The following is a 25,629-nucleotide window of genomic DNA, read 5'->3' on the forward strand; positions in this document are numbered from 1 at the left end:
GGGTGACTTCACCTTCTCGGCTCGGTGCCCACAGCCCTGCATGCGTAGCTCCGACTTCCTACCCTCTTCTACAAAGACTTCCGGTTGCTTTCTCCTCTGTTGTTTGAACCCACGAGCCCCCGGAGAGCCTGTGTCCCCTCAGATCCTCGGGGTTGACGATAGTATGTCTTGGGGACTCAGAGAAACAAGAGAGGACCCTGCCCTATGGAAGCAATTCGGTGGTAGGAATGGACCCGAGATGTGCGTGCACACGGGGACACCACTGTGGAGTTAGAGGGGCACCCCGGGCCACCGTCTCAGTGCTTTGTATACGTTACCACTTTTAACCCACGCTGCAGGCCTAGGAGGCATGTAGGTTGTCCCCATTTTACAGGTAAGTAAACTGAGGTTCAGAGGGTTAAATGACTTACCAAGGGTCAAAAAAAGCAGTCTGGGGCAGAGCTGATATTCAGATCCAATTCTCTGTAGCTACAAGTTCTAGGCCTTTCCAACCCAGACAGGCCCTCAGATTTCAAATGGTCCTCTCCATCTCAGTATACACCCAATCATTTTCTCCGCCCATGGGAAGCAAACAGGACACTCAGCCTCCCCCGCCCCTGGAAGCTGGAGTCAAGGATTCATGGATCTGACAGGAGTCAGTTCATCTGTGGCTTCTGGTGAGTGCCTTCCCCTCTGAGAGCCTTGGTCTTTACTCCTATAAAATGGGCATGATAAGCCCTGGCCAGCTTCCCCCCTATCATGGGCACACGGAAGGGACTGGAATGGCCCCAGCATCACCAGATCATCCTTCTGTCGTGGGTGGCCATCTGGCATCAAGAGGGTCTTCCTGGAATGGCTTCTCCAGGGTGGGGACAGGAAGCAGAATCCTGCACCCCTGAGATTGCACTGGGCTCTCATCATTCCAGCCCCCTGTTGGGCACTGTCACTGATGCGTTGGCTATAATGGTTGGTCATTCAGAGTCATTCCCTTGACACAAGTCCCTGACTTCCTGCCCCCATGCCACACCCCTATTTCTTCCAGCAAGTGTCCTCACAGGTCCTTTCCTATCAACCAACCTCAGCCAGGGATCATCTCTGGCCAACAGAGAGGTTCTTCCAATGATGAACCCCAAAAAGAATGAGGTCCAGGCTTCATCTCTCTTCTAGCAAGAACTTCTGGAGTGAAAGCATCCTCCTTTCTTTGCCAAAGCAAACACAAAAACCTCGTTCCATTCTTTCCCTAAGGCATTAAGTATCTACCTAACTCATACTAAGAAGGACACTCGGGAATTCTTCTGGAGCCAAGATCTGCTCTGAGGTGACTTGCCTCTACCATCAAAACTAGAATCACCTGGGAACTTTTCTACGTTGCTCCTTGCATCCCCACCCTACACCTCTTAATTTAAAAATAAATGTCCTCCTTTCCCGACTCTCTGACACACAGGGATCACGACATTCCGAACAGGGATTCCTAGATGGGCAAGGCCCTGCCCTAGAGAGACGGGCGCTCCGCTGGAGGCCTTGCAGGCAGGCAGATATTCTGCTCACGTGAGGCTGCAGCCCAGAAGTGAGCCCAGCCCAAGGAAGGGCACTCCCTGCCCAGGGACAGGGAGGGGTCCTAAGGGTGGGGACAACACAGCCCACCGCAGAGCCAGCCATCAGGGAGGCTGCTCGGAAGCTGTCCTCCAAGAGCAGGTGCATGGGCACGTGTTCTGTGAAATTCCAGGTTAGGCCAGCTTAAATGCCGCTGACTTATGCCTGGAGGTTTGCCCTTAACCTTTCAAGCAGGACATGCTCTTAGGGGCTCGCATGTTCCTTAGAAGAACTTAATTTTCTATTTCACTTTATATGTCAAACTTCAAAAAAAGAGCATGTCTGGATCCTGGGTATACATACTGAGAGTTTCAGAGCCCACATTTGGGGTCGCAGCCCTTTGATGACAAATGGCACTATGGCCATCATCGCGGGTGATGAGAAAAGAAGGCGCCAGGCGGCATGGCTGGCTTGCCTCCCCTCTGCCAGGCCTCGGCACCCATCGTCCCTGGACTCTGCCTCGAGCAATCTCCCTTCTCTGTCTCCCCACACACCCCTCCCCCCGGCAAGCTCATCCAGGCCCGGGGCTGCAAATCCTCTCATAGGCGCCTGACTCCAAGCGTGCACATCCAGCCTCAACTTCCCTACTCATCTCCAGCACCTCACTTCCTGTGCCCAGCAGCTCACTTCCTGTGATCAGGTCTCTCGTCTCAGCCTAACACGACTCCTAGCTCCCCCTGCACCACCCTGCAACATCCCATCTTCCTCGTCTCCACCCGTGGCCTCATCCACCAGCGCCGCTTCTCAGCGCAAACTCTGGACGGTCATGCTTTCCGCCTCTGGGCCTCGGACCAGTGGCCGATAAACCAGCGAGTCCTACCATGTCCATCTCCGAAGCTCTGAAGTCCACCTGCTTAACTCAGCTCCCCCAACCCCAGGCCAAGCCCCCACCACCCCGTGCCTGGACTCCAGGGAGAGTCCCGGCCTCAGCTCCCTGCTTCCACCTCTGTGGTCCCCACCATCAGCTCCCACAAAAGCTGGGGGATCTTTCCAAAACAAAAGTCAGATCATACAGGAGTTAAAAACCTGCTGAGACTTCTTCCACAATTGTAATAAAAGCCGCACTCCTTCCCCTGGCTTCCTCCCTGGCTCCCCTTCCTGACCTGGCCCCGGCTTTTCCCGCACCCCCAATCCCCCCCCCCCAGCCCTTTCTGCTGGTCCCCCTGCCCCTCCCCTCAGCCACTCTGGCCTTCCCGCTGTTCCTCAAGTGTCAGCTGATGTCCTTACAGTCACTCTTTCCCCAGTGGTCACCCTGTGGCTTTCTTGGGCCCCCTGCTCATTGTCTCTTCTACTGCCTCAGTTCATTTCCCTAAAGAACTTCTCAGCCCAGGGGCCCGTGTTGACCCCTGTGTGCATTTACTGCCTTTCTCCTCCCATTAGAATAGAAGGGGCCTGAACAGGGGCCCACTCTGTTGTTTGGTCTTATTCATGGCCAAATCTCCAGCCCCTCAAACATTGCCCGGCACAAGAAATATTTGTAGAATTAATTAACTGAGTAATTGTGGGTTATGAATTTAACACCATACACACAGCATAAAGAGAAAATATAGCACTTTATTGCACATAACTCTTCTGAGTCCCCACCTCATTGGGGGTGGGGGTGGGAGAGGTAGAAAAACCCAGATTTGCAAATTGATGGCATTCGGGCCTCTTCTCGTTTAGTCTCTTCGAGATGACTCTGTCTCTTGGGTGGATGCTCAGTCTTCGAGCCATCTTCCCAGGCCTGCTCCCCTCTAGAAGGCACCCAGGCGGACCCCTGAGCAGGTGTCTGGGGTCTCTGGTGCAGAGGGAGCCAACTCAGAGGTCCTGGCAGGTCTGGGGGCCAGCCTGGGCTGCTTCCTCGACAGGTGACCGCAGGGCTTTGCCTGGGCCCTTCTAGTCTCTGGGGATGAGCAGTCTGTCCCCATGTCTCCAGAGGCAAATGTCTGGACCGCAGCAATCTCTTCTCCTGACCACGGGCTCAGCCCGGCTTCTTGCTCTCAGCCCCCGCCATGGGGACTCCAGAGTCTGCACCCGCATGCAGGGGGTGAAGGGGCTGGGGGGCTGGGGTGCGGGCTCCTGTCCACAGCTATTTCTCTTGCCGCCGCCGCTGCAGCCTGCAGTTACAGGCACTTCTCCAGGCACTTCTCCTGAGGTTTGTGTGTCCCCATGTTGCCGGGGTCCCCTCGCACTTCCAAGCTGGGTATTTTTTACAACACCCTCACCCCCACGAGAGAAGGTACAGACGTGCCCCCCTGACCTCTGAGCCCTGCCCTACATTTGTCTCCCTTTTTCTTTTGGCAGTGATCCAGTAGGGTCCAGAAGAGGTGGGCTTCCCGCTTCCTCATCCCGTCTGACCAGAACTTTCTCTACAGCTGAATCTCCTCCTGGCCCACGCCGTCCACGGAGCCAGGCTGCGGAATGTGGTTTCCTGGAGAAGAACAAAGAACATGTCCATTTATTATTTTCAAAATATGATCCCCCTTACAAACACAGGGATGTGTTCCTACCACGAGAAGTCCAAAGGATGACAGAACCTGCCGTGGGGAGGATTTCCCAGTTGCTCATTCAAACAGAGAAGCGAGGAGGGAGCTTTGAGTCACCACGCGAAGCCCAGCAGCGCAGGAACGCCCGCACTCAGGACGGGAGCCAAAGTCCCATTGCAAGCTGTGATTTCGTTTCAGCAAAACAGCAGCTGTTCACATGGCATTACAGTTGGAAGCCTACGTGGCTGTGTGAACATCGGGTGCTGAGCACAGAGCCTGGCATACCTAGGAGGAGCGAGCGTTCCTTAAAGGTTAGCTGTCTTCCTTGTTTACGGCTCGCTCCTGCACTAGGGACCCGACACACAGCATCTCGCTTGCTCTCTACAAACAGGCTGGAAGAGAGGAATTACCATCTCCCTTTGGCTATTGATGCAACCCAGGCTTAGCAAGATCAAGTGGGACGTGCCCACGGGCAGAGGACGGGTCTGTGGCCAAGTCTCCAGCCGACCCGGCTGCCCAGCCTGTCCTGCGTCCCCGTCCTCCGCCTCCCCCCCAGCCCTCAGCCCCGCGGTGAGCACTCTGAGCTGCAGGCTCTGGGTACGCCCTGCAATCTGGAACTGGCCCGATCCCCCTCTGCAGAGCAACCCCCCCCCCCCGCACCCCCAGCTCAGCGGCGTGATTGTCCTCACCTGGAGAGTTTCTGTCCTTCACGCTTGATTACGTGCTGGTTCCTTTCTTTTCCAAGTGGCCACTTGAAGGAGCGGAAATCAGGGCGTCTGCCAGGCAGCCCCGGGAGGCTCCCCTCTCCACCGGCCTGCTGGTGGGGGCCTGTCTGGGCTGCATAATTAAAAAGCCAGCTCTCTGTTCAACCAAATCCGCGGCTTCTGCCAATGTCCTGCATATCCTGCAGTGAAGAGCTGGTGCCAAGGGCTCACCTGGCACCACCCGCTGACCTCCGATTCTCGGGGGCAGGAGAAACCAGGAAGGCGGCAGATGGGGGAGCCCAGCCCCAACCCGAGATGAGGTCAAACGGATGTGTGGGCACGTGGAGGGGCAGGGGACCCAGCCAGCGGCCATGCAGGTGGGGGCAGAAGGATGACGCCAGGGAGGGGGGGGCAGCAAGGCCACTAGGGGCTGAGAACAGCCCCAAGTCCTACTTCGCCACTGGCTGGCAGAAGGAGCCCATAAAACGTAAGGCCAGTCTTAACCGGTTGGCAAACTCACACCCCCGCTGGGCAGGCGAATGTGGGAAGCAAGCCACACCTTGCAGATCAACGTAGAGGCAACAGGATTTTGCTGAGAGGCTTTTGGGGTCTTCCTGCTTGGGAGGCAGAGGCCAGTAGTGGGACCTGTATAAAACTGGGGCCTGTGTGAGCCATCAAAGAGATTTCAAACCAAAGGGAGAAATGAAAAATTGAAGCTCATCCAACAAAACATGCTGTGGGCCAAGGTCAACCAGTAGTCTGCCGGGTGGTGACTTTGGGTGCACAGTATTCTACCTCGTCGGTCAGGTGAGTAGCGAAGGACTCTACCCATCATTAACTCTCAGATTATGTATTAGAAGGGACCAGGGTTTTTGGAGGCAGACAGATCTGGATTGAAATTTTGTTCTACCTTTTACTGAGTGATTTCTGCAAGTATTGTCTCTCTGTGCTTCAGTTTTCTCATCTGCAATATGGGGCTGAAAATGGAAGTGCCTTCCTCACATCACTTTGTGAAGATTAGATGAGATGCCTTATCTGCAGCTCCTGACACGTAGTAAGCCCTCCCACATGGCAGCGAGGGTTATAATTAACTGAGGGCAAGTGTCTGCAGGGCTGAGCCAACTCTCAGCAGGCCCCCAATCTAAGGGTTCATCATCATACTCTTCAATTCATAAATTTTTATTCTTTTCCATACAACTATTATATTAAGTGGAAAACTAAATGCAATTTAATGTGTGAGCTATGATTTTCCTTTTCCAAATAAATGAATTCCCCAAAGCAAAGGGGAAAATGCCCTTGTCAGATGAAGTTGACACTGGCTCATGATGGGAATTTATGATAAATAATCAAGAAACAGAAACACCAAGGTGGAGCTGCTCCCCAAGAAAGCCCTCAGACTTCTCCACCCCATGCTCTTGGCACATGTTAGCCCAAAGAGCCCAGAAAAACGGAAGAGGCATTAACCTTTACCGAGTGGAGCTCCAACATGAAGTCAGACACTGTCTGGTCCTAATGCTATTACAGCCGGCTGCATGACCTTGGAGAAGGCATATAACCTCTGGGCCTCAGGGACCCCACCTGCAAAATGGGAATCATAGTGTGGGGGGTGCTAAGAGGAGAAAAGGTAACATATGTCAAGTGCTCAAGACTTAGTAGACACTCAGTCCATGATGGCTCTTGGGGTTTCTCTTGAACCCTGTTCAAGAGGCTTCCTGCGTGTCGCTCCTGTCGGGAAAGAACTGGCCAACCTTCTCTGAGTAAGACTTCAGCCCATCTCCCAAAGCGATCAGCTCTCACGAAAACATGGTCTGGTACCATTCCACTGCATTCCAACCACTTCCATTACTGGTCAAAACACTCCCATCTGCCCGATATACATATTTGCAAATTAATTCTACTAAAGAAGTAATATGAAATGATCTGCATTATCCAGTTATCACCAGAGGCCCTTCCATCCCAGCTCAGGAAAGGGTCTTGGTGGATAACCCATCTTCTCCAATCCGATCCAGTCCTTATTTGTCCTGTTGTAGCTTGGAAATGGAGCAGTTGCTGCAAGCACTTGACCTCAGATGGGACCCTCTGGGAAGAGATTTGCTGAAAACATCCTAACGGCAGGCAGAACGACACGCTTGCAAAGAAAGGATTCCTGCACAGTGGAGACTGGACACCCTTGGCTATTGATCACATTTGGCTCTCATGGCCTTATAGGTCTTGCTTCTGAGGGACTAGCTGGAGGAAAAACCAGGTGAGTCTGCAGCTGTGAGCCGTCCCCTAGCGTGGTCTTCCTAAGGTGACACTGGTCTTCCTGGCAGTCTATAGATTCTGGCATTCTCCCAAGTGCCATCACCGTCCTCCACCCACGTGAGCTTTCCATCACCCCTGGGAGATGGGGAGATGGCTCCATTTACAGGTAAGGAAAAACAGAGGTCCACAGAGGTTTAATAACTTGTCCAAGGCCACCCAACTAGTAAGAGGCATGTCCATTGCCCACAATCATGGAATCTACGCATTTGCAGATTTGGGCTCGGTCTCCCCTTGGGCATCTCAGAATGTTCTGTTCACACTCTGAAGCCAGTAGGATTCCACAGTGGAGGGAACACTGAGTCTACACCTTGGCCCTTCTCCAAGCCAATGATCAGTACTGGCCAGCTCTGGCTCAGGTAAAATTTGTTGGAAGCTCTACGCCCTCTGTTGCTGCCAGGCTGCCTCGCAGGGCTGGGATGTGGTGGGCAGTGGCGGAGAGCACGGTCATTGGTGTCAGACAGCCTGTGGTCAAGTTCCAACTCCGCCTCTTACTAGCCGTGTGACCCTGGGCAAGTAGCTTTCCTTCCCTACGCTTTAACATGCAAAAAAAAGAATAGGAAGTCATAACTTTTATTGAGTGCTTACCATGCGCCAGGCATTGCTCTCTTTCCTTGCATTCTTTTCTCATCTCAACAACCCTATGAAGTAGAATGTGTCATTGTCCCCATTGTACCGATGAGGAAATATTAGTAACGAAATTTCAAATTTCTGACTTGCTGGGGGGTGGGGGAGGGTGGCTGACCCAAGGCTAGAAGAAGATGACAACGCTGGGGGATAGGCCTGAGGACAGTGTAGCCAGAAAAGAAGTTTACTGGTCTTGATAAACCAGGGAAGTGGCAGGGTCCCAGCAGGGACAGTATTTAGGTCAGCTTGCCAGGACAGCGGGTCACAGTTCTCAGGGGCAAGGAGGGAGACCTGCCTGGGTGGGGCCAAGACCCCAGATTGTAACTGGGGTAAAGAAAACATCCTGGACAGTAGGAAGATTTAGATGGGGGTGCAGTCAAGAGGGCTGAGTTGAGGGCCCCTCCCCAGCCCTTGTGGGGGGGTGCAAATATAAAGAGAAACTGAGGCAGCAGTCTATTGAAAGAACGGGGGTTGGAGAAGAGCCTGTGGAAGACTCTGGACCTTGTCTACTGATAGGAACAGGGCTGCCTGCAGTGGGGTGGACTCAGGACAAGCCAAGAGCCGGGCTGTAGCTAAGCCTTCATGGGGGCGTCAGTCAAACCCCCCACATGGGAAGGAGCCAAGGCCAACTCCGCGGGCCTATTTCCATTACCCCCTCCAGGAATCGCTGCTCAAAAAGAAAATGTCACAGTTCAGCCCTTGCTGAGCCCACTGGGGAGCTCAAGAAAGACCTGTTGCTTAATCAAATCCATTCCGTTCAAGAGACATTAACTACACTGGCAGTACGGGCCAGACCCTGGGGATACAGAGACAGGACACACCCTCTAAGCTGTCACAGTCTACAAGTGAGATAAATACATGCACAACTTTCTACAGAAGTCAGAACGGTGACGGAGGCATAACCAAGCACAACGGGGAGCATTCTCGCTGAGCGGGGAGGCCTCTTGGAAGAGCAACTTTGTAAAATGGGAAGAATGATCATTTCTACATTCTTAATCTAGGGACCGCCTGGTTCCCTGCAAGTCCTCATACGGATGAAGCTCTGCCATATTGTCTTTCTAGAACTCCCATGAAACACTTCAACATTTGAGGACTTGTTTCCCCCTGAGAAGCATGAAGGCCTCAGACTTCCCAGCAGAAAAGAGAGACCTCTTAATAATAACCAACACTTAAAAAAAATAAATACATAAATAACATTGCCTCATGTCCTCAAGGTCCTTCCTGGAGAACAGACCTCAAATAAATTGTGTCTCTCTCTTACCAGATGACCTGAAAGAAAGCCTTTTCCTCTCAATAGCTGTACTCTAGTTTTAAGGGAACTTAGAAGTTTTAAAAGTTTACAAGCAATGTATAAACTGATTTTTAAAAAACCCCAGGCTCACAAAGATAATAAAAAAAAATGCATTTAATAGCATGTCAATATACAGCTTAAATGTATAGTAAGTCTTCTTGTAGTCAGTGCATTACAGGGATAGAGAAGAGAAATATCATTTGTGAATGCACAGTCAAATGCTAAGTAGAAGTGCTGATAAATCTTGGTGCTCTTACACTAGTAAAATCCCGTTTTATGAAACATAACTCCAGGTGCAGTGCTCTGTGCCAGTGTGGAGGGTCATCGGGTCCAGTATGCAATCTACAGTTTTAAATTGAATTGTATACAAGGATTAACAAAAGAATAAAATTTATTATTCACAAAACTAAAGTGGTTCTCATAAAGCTTACAAGAAAGTACAGCCTAGAACTAATAAGTTGAAAAATTAGTTTTAAAAATAATAAAACTTACTGGACAGTTTTGGAAAATGATACTATAAAACAAAGAAAAACAATTGGCACAGTTTAACCACCTAATTTCTAAGTGCACTTTGTAATGGTCCTTGCAAGCTGCCACTTTTCCCAGGATAATGACAAAAAGCTTCAGTCAAGTGTCACTGGCTTATGGTGACGGGTTTTTTTTTTTTTATTGCATTGCCAAGAGTGGATTTTAAGAAAAAACACTACAAAGGTTTCAAAAACCCTATTTATTCTCTATCATCAAAAATAGCAACAGGGGGACTTATACAACTTTTCTGTGAGTACCCACCAGTCTATTGTTTTGTTTTTTTTTTCTTAAAAAAAATAGAAGTTAGTTAAAGAAAAATGATTTGGTTTTTTAAAAAATAATGTAAGGAAACACTTAATCAGATAGCCCAAGGAGTCATCAGAAAGATGTGTAGCAAGAAAGCTTCATTTTTTGGCCCTCTCCGGCCTTTGCACGTCTTTTTTTTACTAAACTAGAAAGAGAATGTACAGTACCAATATGTTCCCCAACCTGCTTGGATCAAATTGTTTTGTTTTGAAACCCATTATTGCTAAACCAGAGTGTTGACACTGAGAGCCGAGGGGGCCGCTCATAGAGGGTAAAATTGCGAGGCCGCATCTGAGGACTGGATCTCCACCTGGGCCATTTTGAACTGCGTACACTGCAGCCACTTGCGGAGGGCCACGAGGCCGGCGCTGCTCGGGGCTGAGCCGGGCAGCGTCCTTAGGCTGTGGTGGTTCACGTTGTTCTGAATGGCCTGGAGGCGAAGCTGGAGTCCGGCCGATAAGTGCTGTTGAGGAAGGGAGAGACAGCGAGTTTAATTTCTTTCCTTCCAGTGTCTGCCGTCCACCCAAGGGAGCGCCAGCCCGGGCCTCTCCTGCAGGAGGACTCTCCTACGCGGCTCAAGGGCCATCGGGCCTGAACAGGGAGGCCAGCTCTCACGTTTGGTGGTGGGCAGGGTGGGGGACGCGGGCCAGTGACCGGGATTCTAAAGTCACTCTGGTCCAGATCCATGCAAGTAACGCCGTTCCCATCCCGACTCATTCGCTGCAAGGGGAACGTAAAGATGACACGCTGGGGAGGGGCGGACACACATACGTGTTCCCCAGGAGCCGGTCACCGCATGGGCCTGGGGCCTGCACTCCGCTGCCAGCTCCCTGGGTCCAGATCCTAGCTCCTCTGGGGACAACTCCGGGAACAAGGTTTTTCTGTCTGTGTTTGGATTTTCTCGTGGGCGAACTGGGCATAGTTAACACCTCATGGGGTTTTCTTTTAAGGGTGAGTTAATGGAGGGTTTGGACCAGAAGTTGGCACATAATAGTTGCTCGTTACATTTTAATCGTGATTAGAGTCTCTCTGTTCTCATGGTAATGCACGTGAAGAGGCTAGGTTGTAAGCCTTCTGTTGGCCTCAGATTTCCAGATTTCCGGAAAGCAGGGGGAGGGGCAATCTGGAACAAGCAGCTGTTTTCACAGGAGAAATATGAGAGAAGGTTTTCAGCAGCGGCGCCCCCACACGTGGCCACAAATGTCACCGACACCACGGCCCCGGACTCAAAGCCTGAAAGTCACCGTTGACGGCTCCATTTCTCTCTTGGTGTCTGGGGACCTTGAGGTCAGTTCCCTTCTATCCACTAACATCCCTCCCGACTCTGAGAAGAAAATCAGCAAGAAGGTGTCCACCTTCTCCCCCCCTGCCCTGTGCTCCCAGGGCCGTAGACAGAGCCCAGTTCTGGGTAGAGCAGGTGGCTAGCTCTGCCGTCCTGACGTCAAGCCCCAGGAATCTTGACTAGTCATGGAGTATGTCTGGCTCAACAATGACGATGTGTCCCTCAGGGTGGGGCCTGGCGATGGGAAAGACACACGGATAGGGTCTTTCCCTTCCCGGCTGCGGGGCCCCGGCCAAGTGACTCTTCTTTCTGGTCCCATGTTTCCTCATAGGTAGAACAGGAGGCAAGCCCCTTCCTTTCTGGCTGTTCTGTCATAAATTCAATGTTAGTCTTTCTTAATAGAATTCTTCCTGTCACAAAAAGTCCATTTTGTTGTTCTTTAAAGTTTATTTATTTTATTTATTTGAAGTCATCTCTACCCCCAGGGTGGGGCTTGAACTCACAACCTTGAGATCGAGTCACATAATCTATTGACCGAGCCAGGCAGGAGCCCCACAGAAAGTCTCTTTTAGTGGCCAGGAAAGAGCACTGAACGTGCCTGGGCTCGGATGCCATGGGTGTCCTGAGAAGGTGGGGCAGGCCTGTGTTCTAGTCGGGACCGAGCCTCGCTCCGACTCGGATCTCCCCTCCACTCACATCCTCATCCATCACGAACAGTACGACCGTGGCTCTTGCCGTCACCCCAGACTGCAGGCCCCATCCCTGGCCCACAGCGTCTCCCCCTGTGTCAGCCCCATGAAGCCAGGAGCAGGGTGAAGTCACCTTTCTCCACAGCAAGTGGCGCGCCAGGGGGCCCTGTTAATGTTAGGACCTTCTCTGGAGGGGACTGAGCTTCCAGTCCACCCAGCGATGACTTACCTTGATGTTTGACTGAATCATTGGCAACCACATGGGTATCAGCTGTATGGAGAAATACAGAAGTCGTGTTACTCACGTTCTCCATCCCCGCCCCCGTAAGCTTCGGCTACCGCTCGGGAAGGCCGGGCACACAGAACCCCTGTAACATCACTAAAGGGATGGGACCCTGCTGCGGAGTTATCCATTATCGGAAAAACATCTTCCTGAGGCCAACCCCTGCTGAGCTGGTGGCATTGGGAGGTTAATGAGTGCCCGGAACACACACTCTAGACTAAATGACTGATTGTCTCTTGAAAGCTACCACACACGGGAAATGAAATGTGTATTTATTTAATTAAATCCTCCCTTTCTTGAAATAGAATTTCCTCCACGGGGATCTCTAAAATTGAGTCCCCCGAGTAAGATGGCGACTCTATTTGCCCGTAGTTGTTAAGAAAATCTCGCCGGGAAGTGGCTGAAATGCTTCAGTGATAGAAAAAGGCACGCCCCGAGGTCGCCTGGCTGTGATCTGGAAGGTGGGGCACAGCAAGAAGGGCTTGGGCCAGAGGTCTGAGCAGCGCGCAGGCGAGCAGAGGGTCCCCGGCAGAGAGCAAGGCACTCAAACTGCAGGCATGTGGGGGCCTCGCCCTTCTGCTGCCCCTCTGGCCCACCTGAACCCCTCTGCTGTGCCCTTCCTCAAGGTCACGGGGTGTCCGGCCCAAGGGACAGACAGCTCTCCTCTCCTGCTCTGGTCTCTCAGCCATGGTTCAGCCTTCTGGACCATAAGGCGTCATAAATCCAAAAGTCCAGGACAGAATAGTGTTTCCCAGAGTGTGTCCCACAGCTCTCCAGTTTGGTGGTTTAAATAGGGGAAGGGGGCGCTGGTCCAGTAAGTTCGGAAACACTAGGTTCCTTATTACAGCACTGCTCAGATCTTTAACACACGAATATGCATCATATCTCTTTGCTCTGTGTTCCTTCCAACCCTCTACTCCTATTCAACAGAGGAGTACAGTTGTCATGGGCTCAACTGTGCCCCCTCAAAATAGACACTGTAGTCCCTACCCACACTGCTTCAGAATGTGACCTTATTTGGAAGAGGGATCGATGCAGATGTAATGAGCTAAGATGAGGTCATTCTACAGTAGGGTAGGCCCCTCATCCAAGATGACTGATGCTCTTAGAAAAAGCAGATAATGTGGACACAGGCCCACCCACAGGGAGAGCCCCATGCAAAGACGAAGGCAGAGGTCTACAAGCTAGAGAACGCCAAAGATTGCCAACCAACCCCCCGAAGCGAGGGGGGGAGGATAGAACAGATTCTCCCTCACAGCCCTCAGAAGCAACAACTCTGCCGACCCCTTAACCTTGGACTTCTGGCTTCTAGAACTGTGGGATGAGAAGTTTCTGTGTTTCAGCCGCCTGGGCCGTGGTACTGTCCCAGCAGCCCCAGCCAAGAATACAAGGGCACACTCCAGGAAGCAAAGCCCACAGGTGGCGGTGTGTGGAAGGGGGTGGAGGTGGGAGGGATTCAGGTGATGCTGAAGTGTGAGGTTCTCAGGAGAGGGTCACAAGAAACAAGTTTAGAAAAGCAGAGGGGAGGCCCCTCACCATCCACCCATAATGACCTGGGATTGTTTCCAAATCCAAGGTAACTTCTGAAGAGGGGAGCCCCGTTCACTGCGAGCAGAACTGGGCTCCAAAAAGATCATCCCAGCAGCAATCTGCAGACCAGGGTGAGGAAGGGCGTGGAGAATGGAGGTCAGGGGTCTTGGGGACGCTGCCCTGATGGCCCAGGTAGGACCAGGGGGTCTTCGGAGAGGGCAAAGGGTAGTGCCTGCAGACACAAGCTGAGAGGGTCCGAGGACCGGTCTGCTCTTTGGAGCGAGGAAAAGGTCAGAGCAGAAGCTGAGGTTTCCATGCTGGGCAAACCGGAGGAGGTGGGCCATGAAGAAAATGAAAGAACTAGTGGGAGGCCTGCTGGGATGGGGGACGGTGTACTGATGATCTCTCTGTTCACTAGTCATGGCCACAGGCTGTCGGGCTCATTTAACTCATCAACACACATACACACACACACACACACATGCACGCATGCACGCACATGCACACACAACTTGGTGAAGTGAGAAATTACATTCCTCTCTCTGCTTTTGTTCCCAAGACTCAATCTGGCTGCTGTTTTGCTTTGAGCATTCTGTTGAGATACACAACTTGCTAATTTGACTTCCACTGATGCTCATTCCTAAACACAGTGCTCATCTTGGAGCCAAGCAATACTTTATCTCTAGCATGAATACCGTGTTTGGAATAGCGCATGGTGTAACTGGACTAAAACTCAAAATAGCAGAAAATATAAAAAAAAATTTTTTTTAAATCAGAAAATGACATTTTTCTCCCTGCTTCCTCCAACCACCAACCCTTACAACAAACTGTGGGATTACAAAGGTCAGTGAAAGATAAGGCTACACTCTCTGGCCATTAGCAGGACTGGCTCATGTAAACATTCTGATTGGGAAAAAATAAACTAGTCTAACCACTTCCTCTCCAATGTCTATACAGCAAAAAAAAAAAAACAACTCTAAGGGTCCTAATGTCTACAAACTTTTGTTGACTTTTGACCTATTGAATAAGGAGCAGGCCCCTATGCCTCTTGGTATTTAGGAAAGACCCAAACTAACCTCCTGTTAAGATCCTGAGGGACCAAGCAGGTTAAGAGCCAGGAAGCACTGAGTACTCTGACCCTGGGTGGACACATTTCCCAGAACTATTCTTGGGGCTAAAGGCCTGTTTGAGGCAATCAAGCGGAATAGTGACATTCGTTTTAGAAGGGTTTTTGCTATTAGCCCATTTATGAAACATGTGACCATATCATTCTAATATATATCTGTAAAGGACCTTCAGGTTTGTGACTTATGAATCCATGACTGAAGTCTTCAAGTTAAATCTCATAATTATTGATAGCATTATATAATCCAACAGTCATCCTATTTCAGGAATGCTAATTTGACTTATTGAATGACATTCATTTCAGTTCCCTTTTGCTAGTGGCTCCTACAAAAGCTGTCAGTAAGAATTAGCTGTAATTTATTCTGGGTTCTGTAATGTTATAATAAAGTTGGTTGGGTTTTTTTTTTTTTTCCCTCTCCAGAAATGATATCCAGAAAACTGAAGGACATTAAAAAAAATTTTTGTTTTTCACCAAAATAAAAGTGATACCTTTCGTCTTATCTTGATTTATGCTCAGGATAAAGACTTTCTGCTCAGTTAGATTATATTCATCTCACTCCATGCTTGTTCCAGTCCTCAAAACTAAAATTAAGTGTGAAATTTTCTCTTTCAGCAAAGATGGAGTAACAAAGACCAGATTTACCCTCCTACCTGGAACAACTAAAATTTCAAATAGAGTATATGAAATAATGGCTTTCAGACCCTGGGCATCAGCAGGGCAGCACAGCAATCCCCGAGGGAGAGGAAACAAGGTAAGCCCTGCAATTATCCTAGCTCACTGCCTAGAAAGCTTGCAGGACCTGGACAGAGCCTGACTGTCTTCCTGAGTTGAGGAAATGGATCTGGGAGCCCAGGGAGGCTGAAGTGTGTAGTTTGTCAGGCAGAGTACTGGAGAGGAGAGAGCTGCACAGAAAGAGAAAAAGAGAGACAGTGAGAGAGAACTCTGAAGATCCGTAAAGGGTCCCCCTTGAGTCGTCAGCTACATCCTGACCAGTGCACACATGTGAAAAAACTACCCGAGGCTGAAGAAAAAACAACCCAAAAAGATTAGAGTGGTGATCACACAGTGCCTGCAATAGTTTGTGTTCCCACAAACTAGTTAGAGTGGACAATTCTTTTTTTTTTAAATTTAAATTCTTTAACTAACAGAATATTAAGTAGAATACTCAGAAGGCTATTACCTTAGTAGTGAAGAAACATTAGCTCTAGACAAAATGCAGCTCTGATCACCTGACAAGGCTTAAAAGCAAATCTCAAAAGGAAAAAACTACTCTAAATAATTTAACTATATCACAGAATACAGCTCAAAAAATATTTCTAGGGATACGAAAATATCCAGCACCCAAGAAAGTCAAATTCAAAATGTCAAGAATGTAATAAAAAATTACCAGGCATGCAAAGAAGCAGGAAATGGTGACCTATAATGAGAATAAAAATCAATCTATTGGAGGGGCACCTGGGTGGCTCAGTTGGTTAAGCATCCAACTCTCAATTTCGGCTCAGGTCATGATCTCAGGGTTATGAGATCAAGCCCCACGTTGGGCTCCGCACTGGACATGGAGCCTACTTAAGATCTCTCTCTTCCTCTCCCTCTGCCAATCCTCCCCCCACAAAAAAAAAAGAAAAAGAAAAAAAATCAATCAATTGGAAAAGACCCCAAAATGATACAGATAACAGAATTAGTAGAGAAGGACATTAGTACAGTTATTATAACTATATTCAATATGGTCAATAAGGTAAAGGAAATACTTAGTATGTCAAGAAGAGGCATAGAAAGAAATACTTGAAGAAACAATAGTTGATACTTTTCCAAATATAAAGAAAACTATGAGTCTACAGATCCAAGAAGCTCAACAAACCCAAGCCATAAGAAACATGATGAAGGGGCGCCTGGGTGGCTCAGTCGTTAAGCGTCTGCCTTCAGCTCAGGTCATGATCCCAGGGTCCTGGGATCGAGCCCCGCATTGGGCTCCCTGCTCCGCGGGAAGCCTGCTTCTCCCTCTCCCATTCCCCCTGCTTGTATTCCCTCTCTCGCTGTGTCTCTCTCTGTCAAATAAATAAATAAAACCTTAAAAAAAAAAAGAAGAAGAAACATGATGAAAACTACACCAAGGTGTTTCATCATCAAATTGCTTAATAATGGTAAAGAGAAAAATCTTAGAAGAAGCCAAAAAAAAAAAAGAAAAAAAGGACATACTACATACAGAAGAAAAAAATTAGAATAATAGAGATTTCTTGTTGGAAACAATGAAAGCAAGAAGACTGTAGAGGAGCAACATCTTTAAAGCACTGAAGAAAAAAATCAAACCTTTGAATCTAGAATTCAATGCCCAGGGAAAATATCTTCCAAAAACCAAGGCAAAGTGCATACTTTCTCATGTACAAAAGCAAAGGAATCAATCACCAGCAGACCTGTGTAAGAAATAATAAAGGAAGTCCTTTGGGCTGAAGAAAGAAGTTTAGATCTATAAAAGGAGTGAAAAACACTGAAAATGGCAACTATAAATATGGCAATAATAGGAAATATAAATAAATACTGAAGAAGTGTTAAGTCTCTTTAAGAGATAATTGACTGCTTAAAGCAAAAATAATAAGAACGTGTGGTTTGGTTTATAACATATGTGGAAGTAAAATGGATGAGAGTAAGAACACAAAGCCAAGGCTGGAAATGCACATATATACACAAAGTGGTATATTACTTGAAGGTAGACAGTGATAAGTTAAAAATGTATACCATAAACTCCAAATCAGCCACACACACACACAAAAAAAACCACAACTAAAACATACAGCTAATAAAATAACAATAGAACACACTTCTACTTCTAAATAACTCATGGGAAAAGAAGAAACTAAAAGGGAAGTTAGTAAATATTTTGAATTGAATGGAAATGAGAATATTTGGAAGAATGCAGCTAAAGGAAGAAATTTAGAGCACTAAACACTGATAATAATAGTACAGAAGTTTCTCAAAATAACACACTTAGCTTCCTCTTCCTTAGAAGAGGAAATTATAGCCAAAATTTAATCCTTAAAAACTCAGTCCAACAGAAGGCAAATGAAAAAAAAAAAAAAAAGAACAAGAGACAAAGAACAGATGGGAAATATAGACAACAAATTGCCAGATGATAGATTTAGACCCAACAACGGCACAAAACACATTAAATGAAGATGGTTTAAAGACTCCCAATTAAAAGGAAGGGACTGTCAGACTGGATTTAAAAGAAATGCAACACCTACCTACATGCTGCCTATAAGAAATATACTGTAAACATAAAGACACAAATAAGTTAAAAACAAAAGGACAGAAAAAGATATACCATCCTAACACTAGTCAAAGGAAAACCGGACTGCCTTTATTAATATCAAAGTTTTGTTCACAGCAGAGAAAATTACCGAGGATGAAGACAGCCCCTGAAGAATTCATTTCATCAAGAAGACCTAATAATCTTAAACACTTACGCACCTAATAACGGAGATTCACAATACATGAAGCAAAAACTGGTAAACCTGAAAAGATGAATAAATAAATCCACAAGAGATTTTCAGATACCCCTTTCAATAGAGATATTTCAATACCCCTTTCTCAATAACTGCTAGAATAAGTAGACAGAAGGAAGGACATGGAAGACTTGGACAACACTATCAATAAGCTCGAGCAAAGCAGAGTAGGAAACTACACCTAACAAAGCAGAAGACACATTCTTTCCAGTGCACGCAGGGCATTTACCAATATAGACTATGTTCTGGGCCAAAAAATAAGTCTCAATAAATTTAAAATGATTGAAATTATATACAGTGTGGTCTCTGACCACAAATAGGAACTAAAAACCCATAACTAGAAAATCCCCAAATATTTGGAAACTAAGTAATATATTTCTAAATGACCAAAAAATGACTCCAAAAAAAGCAAAAAATATTTGGAAACTAAGTAATATATTTCTAAATGACCAAAAAATGAGTCCAAAAAGAAAGCAAAAAAGTTAGAAAGTATTTTGAACTGAATGTAAATGAGAACACAACATATCGCACTGTGGGATACCACTAAACCAGTACTTAGAGGGAAATTTATAATAGATGAGAGTGAGTTAAAGCTAAAGTAGTCAGAAGAAAGAATATAATAAACAGAAATCAATGAGACAAAACACAGAAAATCAATGAAAACAACTCAAAAGCTGGTTATTGTTGTTTTTAAATAAAAAACTCACTAAAATTGATATGCCTCTATACAGAGTGACCAGAAAAAAAAAGTCACAAATCACCAATGTCAGGAACTAAAGAGGTGGCATAACTACTGATCCTACAGCTATTAAAAGTATATTATGAACATCTTCATGCCAATAAAATTGACTACTTTAAAAAAAAAAATTTTTTTTTTTTTATTAGACAGAGAGAGAGTACAAGCAGGGGGAGCAGCAGAGGGAGAAGGAGAAGCAGGCTCCCCGCTGAGCAGGGAGCCCAATGCGGGGTTCGATCCCAGGACCCCAGGATCATGACCTGAGCCGAAGGCAGACGCTTAACTGTCTGAGCCACCCAGGCACCCTAAAATTGACTACTTTGATGAAATGGACGAATTCTTTGAAAGATATACACTACCTCAAAGATCACTCAAGAATAAGCAGAAAACCTGAACAGCCCTATATCTATTAAAGAAATTGAATCTGTAAATTTAAAACCCTTCTGCAAAGAAAATTTTAAGCCCAGGCACTTCTACTGGTGAATTCTATCAAATATTTAAGGGAAAAATAACACCAAATCTATACAAACTTTTTCAAGAAACAGAAAAGGAAGGTATACTTCCCAAATCATTCTATGAGGCCATCATTACCCCGATACCAAAACCAAAAATATTTATCACAAGAAAAGAAAATTACAGTCCAACATCCCTCATGAACATCAACACAAAAAATTATTTTAAAATGTTAGCAAATAGAATTCAGCAAGATATAAAGGATAGATAATATACATCACAACCAAGTATGGTCTGTCCCAGGAATACAAGCTTGGCTTAACATGCAAAAATCAATCCATAAAATTTACCTTGTTAACAGCCAAGATAGAATAGTCAAATAACCATCTCAATAAATGTAAAAAAAGTATCTGAAAAGTCCTACATTTACTCCTGACAAAAATTCATAGCCAACCACGAATAAAAGGGAACCTTGCTCAGTTTGACAAAGAGTACCTATGAAAAACTGTCAGCTAACATTTAATGAGGAAAGACAGATGCTTTCTTCCTAAGATCAGGAACAAGGCAAGGTTTCGCACTCTAACGACTTTTATTCAACTTGTACTAGAGGATCTAGCCCGAGCAATGTGACAAGACAAAGAAATAAAAGGTATAAAGACTGGAAAGGAAGAAACCAAACTGCCTTTATTTGCACATGACACAACTGTCTATACAGAAAAGCTGATGAAATAAAAAAAAAAAAGCTACTAGCACTAATAAATGAGTTTAACAGCTAGCAGGGTAAAAGATTAATATAAAATCAGTTGTATTTCTAAATACTAGCAACGAACAATTAGAAATTTAGATATAAAAAAACCATACCACTTATAATACCCTAAAACTATGATATACATAGGGATGAATTTGACAAAAATATGCTAGTCCTATATATGGAAAACTACAAAATACTGCTGGAAAAAAGTTAACAAAAGCATTTAAAACATAGATATACTGCGTTCATGGATTGGAAGACTCAATATTGTTAAGATCTCAATTCTCCTTGGATTAGGCAGATTTTTAAAAATACAACATTAAAGCATGATCCATAAAAGAAAAATTTGATAAATGGTACTTCATCAAAAATTAAGACCTTCTGCTTTTCACAAGACACTGTTAAGATAATGAAAAGACAACTGAAGAGAAAATCTTTGCAAATCCCATCTCTGATAAGGGACTCATGCCTTAAAATTCAATTATAAGAAAAAATCCATCCCAATTAAAAAAATGGGCAAATAATTTTAACAGACACTTCACCAAGCAGATACATAGATGGCAAATAAGCAGATGAAAAGATGTTTAATGTCACCTGTCAACAGGGACATGCAATTTAAAACCATGATGAGATACCAAGGCACAATTTGTAGGGTGACTAAAATGAAAGACTATACGAAGTGTTGACAAAGATGTGTAGCAACCGAAATGCTCACATACTGCTGCTGTGAACGTAACAGGGCACAATCACTTTGGAAAACAGTTTGTCAATTTCTTGAACAGTTATACACACATCATATGGCCTGGCCAGTCTGCTCCTCGTTGTTCATCCAAGATACATGAAAGCATGTATCTACATAAACACTTGTACACGATTATTCATAGCAGCTTTATCTGTAATAGCCCCAAACTGAAAACAGCCCAGATGTCCATTAACCGATGAATGGATAAACAAAACGTGATATAGCTACACAATGGAATACTAGCCAGAAAGAAAAAGAAATGATCTACTGATACATGCAACCAAATGGATTAATCTCAATAGAATTTTGAATGAGAGAAGGCAGGAAAAAAGCTTAAGTATTATATAAATCCATTTTTATAAAATTCTAGAAAATGCTAACTAGCTAGTAGCGACAGAAAACAGACCAGCAGTTGCCTGGGGATGGGGAGGTAGGATACAGGAGTGGTGGCAAAAAGAGACTACAAAGGATATGGGAAAACTTTAGGGGTGCGAGGGATGTGTTCATTATCTTGATTATGGTGATGTTTTCATGGGTATAATATATGTGAAGACTTATCAAATTGTACATTTTAAATATGTATAGTTTACTGTATCTAAATTATACTTTAATAAAGCTATAAAAAATAAAATCATGTATGGTCATCCAAGTGTCAGTCATACAGTTTCTCTCATAGTGTTGACTTTTGCTGTTGACTATCAAGCTCTATCTATCCCATTTGAACCAGCTACCTTGCAGTGTTCTGATGACAGTCAAGTTTTCCCTGAAAATGGGTTGCTTTTCTTCAGCGTCATGTGAGTTAAACTGACAAGTGAATTTTATCGAAGAATAGGGTCAACCAAGGAGTGAAACAGCAAGTTATTAAGGTCCCAGACTGATGCACTCTGTGTGGTGGGGGTTGGTGATGGTGGCGGAGACAACAGAATATACATGTGACAGGTAAACAGCAGGTGGAACAGATAGAGGAAGGGCAAAGAATAGTGAGATGAAGAGGTGGAAGGATAGGAAGGAAAGGAAGAAGAGGGGAATTGGATAGTGAGTGAGAAACCAAGTTCTTTTTTAATTTTTTATCATGTTAGTATGTCTCTGATGTCCTTGGGCAGATGACAAATACTTAAATTACTTTCATACACTAAACAGTGATTTAGAATAGTAATATTAGAAATGAAATTAATTTACCTTAGAGAAAAATACTAGCTACCAAGTTCAACAATGAAAGACTATTTTCCTTGGTTTTCTGGGTATCTTGCAAGATGAGACACCACCAACCAATTTATATAAGGTCTTTTCAGACCTTAATATTTTCATTACTTGTCTTAACATGCAATAATCATGGTCCAACATCTCTAACCCAGCTAGAGTTGATCCCAGTGGTCGAGCAAGAACAAAAATAACATGATAACCATTTGGGGAAGGGTGGTTACATGAGCTGAACCCTCCAACCCCCAACTCTGAAAGTCATAATCAAATCAGTTTTATTTTCCTCTTCGAAGACACATTCAAAGTAAATCCACATTTGTTTTTAGCAGCAAGAAACGGTCTATAAAAATCATAAGATTTTCCTACCTTGACAAAAATTGTTGAATTGCATTCTTGCAATGCCTCCATTAAACTAATCACATGGAGACACACCATTTCTACCATCTGAAACAACAAATATGAAAATCAATTCCACTCCCAGTGATCCAGAAACCTTGAAAGCTAGTCTACAACCACAGAGGACTCCCATCCTGCGCCCATGAAGCTTTTGGGCACAATGACTGAAGGGGACCACAAGGAGTGGTGTTTATTCATCTCCAGAACTTCAACTAGAAACTGACTTTAAAAAGCTCTAGAGGTTTTATAATTGTCATGGCCTCCTTATCTGACTCAGGGCTGCCAATGGAATTTCGGGATTGATCTCACTGATCTGCACTGCATGTGATTCATACCAGAGGATACATGCCTTCTCCTCCCCTCCTTCCAACTACAGAACTTGGCCTTGGGTCCTTTTCTCCAGCTTGACCCTTTCTCCCCAGTTTCTTCACCTGAAGTGGCTATTTAACTTATTACACACCGGTCTTTGTGGTTTTGTTCCTACAGAACAAGGTAGCCATATTGATGACAGTTCAAAAATACAATGCAGTGGACACCCTTCCTCAGAAATTCCTAAGGCTGGATTTTGAACACTCCAAGGGGATTTTACCGGACTGGCATACAGAGTTTAACAAATTTTTCAGGATAAAATTAATTCAAACTCATTCGTAGCATTTTTTGTACAAAATTCATTTGTAACATTCATTTCTAACATCTGTATATTAAAGAGATTTGGAGGAGAGGTATAATGACATTAGAAGGACACCAGATCTCTATTTAAGGTCCCAGTTTTATTGTCTGTAAAGTAACAGAACAGAATGCTTGATCTCTAAGTTCTTCTTCAGTCTCAGACTCTATGATCCGAGAAATGTTTATCTCAGAACTGTTTGTGCACCCTAAAATTGTCACATAAATTTCCTATAAATTGAACTAAAATACCTCTCTCCATACAGAATTGCTTTATAACATCTGTTTCTCTAAAGACAAGGAAGTGCTTCACTGAAGGAAATGTATAATCCCCTTTCCAATTACAGCTGAGAGAAAATATTTCTTAGACTAGTATCAATCAATCAAAAGTCATTTCTGGAATGCCTTTTGTGGACAGCGCATTGTTGGGTTTCTGGGCACACTGGAACCATCATTAGGATGTTCTTCCAGATCCCCTGCCCCTCACAGATGAGAATTCGGCTGATAAAGCCCCCATAACCGAGATACTAATTACTGCTTGCCCAACTGAGAATCCTCCTCCAAAATAGCAAACTGAACCAAAGGACTTCCTTGTCCATTCCTTCCATCTACCCTCCGATCTTAACTTCATAGGACTAATCCAAGCTTGTTCAATGAAGTGGGCTCATGCTAACAATACCCCAGATATTTTCCAGTGAGGTTCCGAGCAACCCCTCTCTTGGTGGGCCATCAGAGTTAAAACTGAACTGGATTTGAAGATTGGGGGGCTTAGGTCCTCCTAGGACAACTCAAAAAGGGGAGGCTCTTTCAGGTTTTGAGCCCTGAGTGGAATGAACATGTGTGGTTGGTCTGCTCTTAAATACCACAAAAGGATGACCCAATGGGCTAGGGTTTTTCCAAATTGCCTTGGAATCCAAAAATAATACGAATCTCCTTCTGACTTTATAGCACGAAAACAGCCCTTTCGAGGTCGACGTTTCACAGAAATTTTCTTTGGCACTCAGCAGAGTGAACAAAAGTTGTTTTTACTAGATTTACTCGTTTGCTTTGTCTCTCCAGCAAAATTATTATGCAAGCAGAATATCAGGTTTAGGTTTTAAAGAAATCCACCCATCCATTGATCTAATATTACAACTGAGATCCTTAAAGAACAGGGAATGCAAGGACTGGGTACAGATCACGCCTTTTCATCCGAGAGGGAAACTTATTCGTGGACTCACCACTTTGTTATGGGCCATCAGCTGAAGGATGCTGGGTGTCACCCTGCTCCAAAACTCTAGTGCGGTCAGTATCGCTGTGAAGCTGAATTCATTCTGACTTTGGACGTTTGTTGCTACGGCACTTTGTTCGCAATACACAGTCCAGAGCTGAGCAAAGATAAACGCGTGGAAGAGAGAGCACATGTGCAGCACGGAGGTCTGAAAAGGAGGAGACAGGAGCCGTTACCTCTCCGTGGGATGCAGTGCTCCCCGGGGCCTGCCCTGCACAGCCTCGGCCTCCTGCGGAGCATGGCCCAAGCACAGTGACCGCCAGTGATCCGAGCCTGTTACAAACTTGTGATCCACCACCTTAAAACAATCTGCTCTGGGGCGCCTGGGGGGCTCAGTCGGTGAAGCGTATGCCTTCGGCTCAGGTCATGATCCCAGGGTCCTGGGATCGAGCCCCGCATCGGACTCCCTGCTCAGCGGGGAGTCTGCTTCTCCCTCTCCCTCTGCCCCTGCTGCTTCCCCTGCTTGTGCTCTATCAAATAAATAAAATCTTTCAAAAAAAAAAAAAGATTTTTTCTCTTTTCGCTCGGTCAGTGGGAGTGCACAGAGAGAACTGAGCATCTTTTCAAAGAGAAGGCACCTCGGTTTGCAGAACACATCTACCCACCCCCTTGCCCATTAATGACATCGACATTCTCCTGTCTAAACTAGATTGGGAAGAATAACCATTCTACCATCTTCAGGGGTTTCCTCGTCTGTAACATGGGGATAACAGGACCCTCGTTCCTCAAAGAGCCGTAGTTAGGAGGAATAAGGTGGTGCACCTGATCCCAGGGCCCAGCACTTACATGACGTGACCTCTAGTAGGAGAAAGGGCAGCAGCAAAGACAGTAGTCCTCCCAGGGGTAAGCACGGACCGACTGAGCACCTACAACTTCCCAGACGCCGGGCTAAAGACTTTTCAAAGATCACTTCCATAATTCTCAAACCATCCCTTCATCTGTTTTACCCACGAGAAACTGGAGCTCAGAGAGGCTAAGTAACTTTCTCGAGGTCACAAATTACAAAGTACCGTCGTTAGGAATCAAACACAGATCTGGCTCGAAATACTAGGAACTGACTGCCCGATTCTTTCTGTAAACATCACTCAGGCCATTTGGATGGTGCTCTATTTTATCACAGCATCGGCTTGCCCTGGCCGAGATCCCAGAGGCTCCCAAACCCACCGTGACTTTCCAGAACTCGCCTAAGCTTGCGAAGGGCCCTTGGCTTC

At 45.8% G+C, this 25,629-nt stretch overlaps 1 protein-coding gene across 10 annotated transcripts in view; it reads right to left on the minus strand.

Moving 5' to 3' along the window:
* Positions 1-9,056: 9,056 nt before the first annotated feature.
* UNC79 (unc-79 subunit of NALCN channel complex) overlaps positions 9,057-25,629 on the minus strand; it is a 240,667-nt gene continuing 224,094 nt past the window's right edge. For all 10 annotated transcript variants that reach the window (XM_081830011.1, XM_081830016.1, XM_081830010.1 and 7 more), the window contains 4 exons: positions 24,369-24,566; positions 22,453-22,530; positions 11,995-12,036; positions 9,057-10,257 (listed from right to left, as the gene is read on the minus strand). In XM_081830011.1, coding sequence (XP_081686137.1) covers positions 10,057-10,257; positions 11,995-12,036; positions 22,453-22,530; positions 24,369-24,566 — 519 coding nt within the window. In that variant the 3' untranslated portion in view covers positions 9,057-10,056. The remainder of the gene's footprint in view (positions 10,258-11,994; positions 12,037-22,452; positions 22,531-24,368; positions 24,567-25,629) is intronic.

Source organism: Leptonychotes weddellii, chromosome 9, assembly GCF_054177405.1.
Source record: "Leptonychotes weddellii isolate Sample4059 chromosome 9, ASM5417740v2, whole genome shotgun sequence".
NCBI classification, from domain to species: domain Eukaryota; kingdom Metazoa; phylum Chordata; class Mammalia; order Carnivora; family Phocidae; genus Leptonychotes; species Leptonychotes weddellii.